The sequence below is a fragment of the Panicum virgatum genome, chromosome 6K, assembly GCF_016808335.1.
Source record: "Panicum virgatum strain AP13 chromosome 6K, P.virgatum_v5, whole genome shotgun sequence".
Lineage (NCBI taxonomy): Eukaryota > Viridiplantae > Streptophyta > Magnoliopsida > Poales > Poaceae > Panicum > Panicum virgatum.
The window spans coordinates 4,171,732-4,179,069 of record NC_053141.1 but is presented as its reverse complement, the minus strand read 5'-3'; the positions used below and the strand labels follow the sequence as shown (position 1 = coordinate 4,179,069).

Below are 7,338 nucleotides of genomic sequence, written 5' to 3'. Positions count from 1 at the left end.
GCGACAACTAAGACGATCATGTTGTTTGATTCCAATATATGAACTGCAGAACATAACGAGACAGTTTTTTACTTTAAAAAACCATGGAATTGCATGAAAACACACACGCTTCGAGTTGCGCATGTTCTATAATTTAGCGTCAACCCATTTCCTAACTAGGGGTGTGTTTAGTTGGTGAAAAAATTTGGGTTTTGACACTGTAGCATATTTCGTTGTTACTTGACAAATAGTGTCCAATCATGGACTAATTAGGCTCAAAAGATTATCTCGTGCTAATCAGTTAGACTGTGTAATTAATTATTTTTTCAACTCTATTTAATACTCCATACATATGTCAAAAAATTTGATGTGATAAATACTGTAGAATTTTTTTAAGAACTAAATATGTTATATAGGAGATGGGTGTACAAGATGGTCCTCTATATGCTCCTATATACGTACAAGCGTCAACCCATGGGCCATGGCGGACGGATGGATGCATCTACCCATGGACGATCGCTGCTACTCTCATTCTCTCTCCTCAGACTTTCTCTCCCTAGCAGAGAGAGAGAGGCAGCAGACGCAGAGCAGGCTGCTGCTGTGAGTCATGCAACTCCACGCCGACATTGAATGCCGTTGCACCCTCTCGCTCTCTCCCACAATAACTCCGGGTATTCAATACGGCACCTCCCACCCTTCCCCTTCCCTCCCCACCGCCACCACTTCGTCTTCCTCCTCCAATCCCCCCATCCCCATCGCCGCCGTCCCTTTCTCCCTCCCTCCTCGCTCGCTGGCTAGCTCCTCCGACGTCCTCACTCTTTTAATCTCTCACTGTTTGATCGGCGAGCTGAGCTCGGGGTCGATCAATCGGCTAGCGCGTGTGTGACGAAGAGGAAGAAGATCGGATCGGACGGAGCTAGCCAGCGAGCAGCCGGCCGGGTCGCAGAGGCGTAGATCCAAGCTCGGGGACGGTCGGTGGAGCGAGAAGGGAAGGGGCAGGCGCGTTCATGGTGAGATTCTAGGGTTCATGGGAGGAGCAGGGTATAGCTTGCAATAGCAGGCTGGCTATGCCCGGCGGGATGATGATCCCGGCCGGCCGGAACATGCCGGCGGCGGGCATGATCGGCGGCCTCGCCAGCTACGCCGCCTCCCTCGGCCAGGTAACAGCACGCCAATCCCCGTCACCTCGCGCCATCATCCCCACAACCTCTCTCTGTACGCAACTCGATCTTGCTCCGTGATTCATCATCAGCAGGGATTCACTTTCTCTGCCCAGATGCATGTCTATGCGTAGTATCTGTTTGATTTTTATGGGGCATTTTTTCACGGAAAAATGCAGTACACACGTACATGTTTTGTACTAGCTATTCTGTGATATTTATGGGTTCCTCAAGTTGTATCTGTTCTATTTTTACGGTTCCTCACGGAAAAATGTAGAGTATCTTGTCCTTGCCAACACAGATCATGTTGTGTATGTGTATGTGCATGAATCGTGTGCTTCACTTGTGGGTAGTATGGGTATCCGTACCTCAGTGAGAACAGGAGGGGATGGATGCCTTCTTCTCATGTTTTATTTTTCATTCATGAATCTGTGCTTTCAGTGTCAAGATTTCTTGAGCAACTCTAGTGGAGTGACTAAATTTGAGTGACTAAAACTCATTTTAGTCCCCTACTTTCCAAGTTTAGTCACTCAAAATGTAGTCTCAACTCCAGCGACACCGACTAAATAGACTTAAAAAATGGTGGGCCTTATTTTTTGTAGCCTAAATAGAGGGTGACCAAATTGAGGGGGTGTGTGAGGAAATTTAGTCACCCTCTCATTTTAGTCACCCAAATAGAGGCCTTGCTGGAGATGGAAATTTGAGCAAAATAACTAAAATGTGGGTTTAGTCACCCAAATAGAGTCCCTACTGGAGTCTCTACCCCATTTCCTTAGTAGTACTACTAGTAGGAGAAATTGAGTGGTTTATCCTCATCCTTAAAATGAATTCAGCTATGCGGCGTAGTTATAGAAATGTAGTGAAAGGGAAGGCGGGCATTTAAGTAGGAGATAATTAAATGCCAAAAGCGGGCCTCGAATCTCCAGGATTAATCCGCTGCATTGCTTAATAATAGGCTAGCTCCCACTACACTCGTCATCACTCACCTGAGATTGAGAAATGCATGGTTGGTGCCGCGCTTTCAGTTGCATATATGCTGCTGCACCTGCACCAGCTGTATACTTGAACATGTTCAAGTTGGAGCATCCTTTATTTCTCAAGCAAGTGTGCGGAGCCGTGCTCCTCTTCTGGATTTAATCGCTCCTTTTCGACAACTTAATCACTACTTTCTAGAATTTATTGCTCCGGCAGTGCGTACCGAAACTTCCTACAGTCTTTGCGAGTTGGTACCGATGCTGGCATCTTAAAACCTTGCACGTTTTGCTCCAACAAGTAAATGCATGCGCTCCTGTTTTTATTTCTACCTAAGGTAGTAGTACAAGAGTCCTTAGTTTTGCAATTGTGCTGCAGTACTTGCTGTCGTTTGTCTACCTTCTTCTGAAACAATGATATATTTACCTTCAGAAAATTTTGTTTCAAAATATGTAGAGGTAACACTTGAAGAAGAGTGGTGTAAGATCAAGCCAAAAGAACCACCAGCATATCTTTTTTTTTTGTTCAATTCATGTTGGGTTGAAGTTATCTCTGTTAATTGTGCTTGGGATGAACCTGCAGCTGAAATTGCAATGTGTAATGCAGAACATGATGGATGGGCAGCATCAGCTCGCGGTGATGCAACAGCAGCAGCATCAGAACCATGGCCAGCAGCAGCAGGCGGCCACAACCGGGAGTGACATGTGCGGCCCGCACCACAATGAGTTGCTGATGGAGAGCAAGTCCGGCAGCGACAACATGGAGGGCGGCGTTGGATCAGGCTCTGGCGGGGAGGAGCTGCAGGAGGACCTCAGCCTTCAGAGGCCCCGCAAGAAGCGCTACCACCGCCACACCCAGCACCAGATCCAGGAGCTCGAAGCGTAAGTCATCCATAATTCCATCTCATCTCAAATTCTCAATGGAGTGGCTTGTGATACACACATGCACTTTCCTTTCTCTTCAGTATTTGACATTGTTGCAAAAAAAATGCATGGATGATCGATGCAGGTTCTTCAAGGAGTTCCCACACCCTGATGACAAGCAGAGGAAGGAGCTGAGCCGGGAGCTGGGCCTGGAGCCTCTCCAAGTCAAGTTCTGGTTCCAGAACAAGCGCACCCAGATGAAGGTACTGGAACTGATTGACAGTGATCATCAAATCTTTGTATTGCATTGCACTGCATGCTATGTGTTGGCTTCGTGCTAATGGAATGGCATTGGCGTTTGCAATGATGGGTGGTGCAGACGCAGCAGGAGCGGCAGGAGAACACTCAGCTGCGGGCAGAGAATGAGAAGCTGCGCGCTGAGAACGCGCGCTACAAGGATGCACTCACCAATGCTGCCTGCCCCAACTGTGGCGGACCTGCCACCGCCGTCATCGGGGAGATGTCCTTCGACGAGCACCATCTCCGCATTGAGAACATGCGCCTCCGCGATGAGATTGACCGCATCTCCGCCATCGCTGCCAAGTATGTCGGCAAGCCCATCGCCAGCATGCTGCCCAACTCATCCAACAACTCCTCAGTTGCAGTTGCGCCGTACCCTCTGCCGCTCTCCTCCCACCACCTCATCACCGCAGCAGGGGACATGTTTGGCAGCCTCGGCCATCATGGAGCTGCGGCAGGATTTGACAAGCCGCTGGTGATCGAGCTCGCCGTGGCCGCTATGGAGGAGCTGGTGCGCATGGCCCAGCTCGGCGAGCCGCTCTGGGTCCCCGCCCTCATCGATGGCACTGCCACTGAAACTCTTAACGAGGAGGAGTACGCCCGTGGATTCCCCAGAGGTGTTGGCCCCAAGTCACCGGAGCTCCGCTCGGAGGCCTCGCGGGAGACTGTTGTTGTCATCATGAACCACGTCAACCTGGTTGAGATGCTCATGGACGTGGTAAGCAACTAGGAAATTTGGCATGCTAATTTCCTTCTAATAAATTCACATCAGTATACAATTTGAGAGTGCTAATCAATCCATCATCCATGGTGTGCAGAACCAGTGGTCGACGCTGTTCTCAAGCATCGTGTCACGAGCTGCCACACTCGAGGTGCTCTCCACAGGGGTTGCAGGCAACTACAATGGCGCGCTGCAGCTGGTAGTCTCGCTCAAAAGTTCCAATTTTGTTCGTCTCAATTTGATCACATCGATTCTTTCCTGTTACTAATACAGCCGATCAATGATCCAGATGACAGCAGAGTTCCAGATGCCGTCGCCGCTGGTGCCGACACGAGAGAGCCAGTTTGTGCGCTATTGCAAGCAGCACCCAGACGGCGGCTGGGCAGTGGTGGATGTGTCCCTCGACGGCCTGCGCGCAGGCGGGGCGGCCGGGGCGCGCGGGCGGCGCCGCCCCTCTGGCTGCCTGATCCAAGAGATGCCGAACGGCTACTCCCGCGTGACGTGGGTGGAGCACGTGGAGGCGGACGGCGCGATGGTGCACGAGCTGTACCGGCCGCTGGTGAGCTCCGGGCTGGCGTTCGGCGCGCGGCGGTGGGCGGCGGCGCTGGAGCGGCAGTGCGAGCGCCTCGCCAGCGCCATGGCCAGCAGTGTCCCCGCGGCGCCCGCTGCGGCAGCGGGCGACGCGGGCGTGGTGACCACGGCGGAGGGGCGCCGGAGCATGCTCCGGCTGGCGGAGCGGATGGTGGCGAGCTTCTGCGGCGGCGTGACGGCGTCGACGACGCACCAGTGGACGACGCTGTCGGGCAGCGGCCCCGAGGACGTGCGCGTGATGACGCGCAAGAGCGTGGACGACCCCGGCCGCCCGCCCGGCATCATCCTCAACGCCGCCACCTCCTTCTGGCTCCCCGCGCCACCAGCGCGCGTCTTCAGCTTCCTCCGCAACGACGCCACCCGCAGTGAGTGGGACATCCTCTCCAACGGCGGTGACGTGCTGGAGATGGCGCACATCGCCAACGGCCGCGACCAGGGCAACGCCGTCTCGCTCCTCCGTGTCAACGTACGTCTCGACCCACCCAGATCATCACCTGCCAATAATTCTCCTTCCCTGCTCCAGTGATCTGACGACGCATCGGTGCCGCCATGGCCATGGATGTTTTGGACGCAGAACGCCAACTCGAACCAGAGCAACATGCTGATCCTGCAGGAGTGCTGCACGGACGCGGCGGGCTCCTACGTGATCTACGCTCCGGTGGACGCGGTGGCCATGAACGTGGTGCTCAACGGCGGGGACCCGGACTACGTGGCGCTGCTGCCGTCGGGGTTCGCCATCCTGCCCGACGGGCCCGGCGCCGGCGCCGGCGGGTCGCTGCTCACCGTGGCGTTCCAGATCCTGGTGGACTCCGTCCCCACCGCCAAGCTCTCCCTCGGCTCCGTTGCCACCGTCAACAGCCTCATCGCCTGCACCGTCGAGCGCATCAAGGCCGCCCTCGCTGCCGACAACACCGCCGCCGCCGGCGGCGCCCGGTGACCACCACCGTATGGTTAGCTTCTTCCTCGCATGAATGCCTGACCGAATGAAGTTCGAAGCAAAATTTTTATTTACTGTCTTGTTACTGATGATGAATTTCGCTTGGAATTCGGCGGGTGCAGGCCTGCAGGGGGATGAGCGAATCTGGAGACGGATGAAGAGCGGGTCGAATCAAAAATCAAACCAGATGGAATCGAGATTCGGGAGGATCCGGCAAATGCGGGGAGTCAAGAACGCACCGCGTGCTCTCCTTGCAAGGTGTTGCCCTCGTGATTCGGAGGTAGTAGGCGAGGGGCGCAACATTCTGCAAGGGGGTTGGTTCGGGCATTGACTCTCTTCCTCTTCCTATCTCTCTCTCCAGGGGTTGTAGCACAAGTTCATCAGCTTAATTAGCATCTAGACCATGCAAGCATAGTAGCTTTTTATTGGACTAGTTCTTCCGTTGTAATGTGTCTGTACCTGCTGTGTTCTCTTCTTTGCGTGCATGGAGGTTAATTCGACTTTGAAGGTTGCAGAAGTTTGAACCGGTTAATTCAACTTTTTTTTCCCTGTCCTTATCTGCCCATCATTCTTTTTTGAGTAAAGTCTATTTTTGGCCATCCAACAATCCACTGTGTCCGGTTTTGACAATGCAACTTCAAAACCAGACATCCGCAACCATTCAACTCTCAAAACCGGTCATATTTGGCCATCGGGGTGGTTTTGATGGTGGTTTTGGTGACGTGGACGCCACATGGCGGTGGGGTCCACTTGTCAGCCCTCCCCTCTCATCTCTCTCTCTTCTCTCCTCTCCCTCTCCTCTCACCCTGCGCCGCCCGCCCTCCCCCCTCTGTCTCTCTCCTCCCTTCTCTCTCCCCAAGCCGGCGGCGGGCTTCGTCTGGCCTCCCTCCCTGGCGGCCCTTCCCGCACCGGACTTCTTCCTCCTGGGCGGCTTTCCTCCTCCTGCACCGGCCTTCCTCCTCCCACGCCGGCCTTCTTTCTCCCGGGCTGTCACCGGCAAAGGGGAAGGCGAGGCCTGGTTCCGGCCGCGGCGGTCGCCGCCGATGCTCAGTGCATCCACCGGAGTGGGAGCGCGGAGGCGGCGCGGAGGAGCAGGGTGAGCTTGATCTGCGGATCGGGGAGAGGCTCAAGAGTGGTGCCCCAACGGTTGGCCTAGGGTGCGCCCCTGATCCTCCTCTCCGACGACCTCCGCCGGCTTCTCGGCCCCTACTCCCCGCCACGCCTCATTGGTCCTGCGCGCGGCTGAGTTGCGGAGATCCGCACGTTGGGCGGCGGGCTCGCGCACTGGACGGCGGCGGCGGGCCGGCGCGGCGTGACGGCGGCGGCGGCGGCGCGCGGACGACGGCGGCGGGGCGCGCGGAGCAGAGAGTCCATGGCAAAGCGGAAGCAGAGGCCATGACCGCGGAGCCGAGCTGCAGGTTGAGATGGCGGCGGTGAGGCGATTGGAAGCGCGCGGGGCAGAGGACGGAGCCGCCGCGCAGCGCCACCGGATCGGGCGGCGACGGCGCGAGGCAGGGGAGGCCGAGCCGCCAGCGCCGCCGCTCCGCTCGCTCCCCACGCCGCTCCGCTCGCTCCCCACCCCGCGTCATGGAAGAAGCTGGCGCGGTCGACGGCGACTCCGTGGCCGGTGACGCGGAGGGTGACAACGCCGAGCACGGCGGCGGACAGAAACATCGCCTCGCCAAGCACGCCGTTGAGCCCGACGGCGGCGGCGCCTCCGCCGACCCCGGCAGCGAAGGACGCGAGCGCGGAGAGCGCGTCGGGCGCGCTGTTCCCGAGCAAGAGCAGCGTGGCCCGGCGATGGTCGGCGGCAGG

General features: G+C 56.2%; 1 protein-coding gene across 1 annotated transcript; it reads left to right on the top strand.

Annotated features, from left to right (window-relative positions):
• The first annotated feature begins 647 nt into the window (after positions 1-647).
• Positions 648-6,076, top strand: LOC120711335 (homeobox-leucine zipper protein ROC7-like). Its single transcript, XM_039996827.1, has 8 exons — positions 648-1,139; positions 2,718-2,992; positions 3,120-3,237; positions 3,354-3,992; positions 4,093-4,194; positions 4,285-5,052; positions 5,161-5,536; positions 5,646-6,076. Exons 1-7 carry the CDS (start codon positions 1,047-1,049, stop codon positions 5,521-5,523), a joined length of 2,358 nt encoding a protein of 785 aa, XP_039852761.1. The 5' UTR covers positions 648-1,046; the 3' UTR covers positions 5,524-5,536; positions 5,646-6,076.
• The last annotated feature ends 1,262 nt before the right edge of the window (positions 6,077-7,338 follow it).

Coding starts and splice junctions, on each gene's coding strand:
- LOC120711335 (XM_039996827.1), top strand. CDS start 1,047: ATGCCCGGCGGGATGATGATCCCGGCCGGCCGGAACATGCCGGCGGCG. Junction 3,238..3,353: donor ACAAGCGCACCCAGATGAAG/GTACTGGAACTG, acceptor TGGGTGGTGCAG/ACGCAGCAGGAGCGGCAGGA. Junction 5,053..5,160: donor TCTCGCTCCTCCGTGTCAAC/GTACGTCTCGAC, acceptor TTTTGGACGCAG/AACGCCAACTCGAACCAGAG.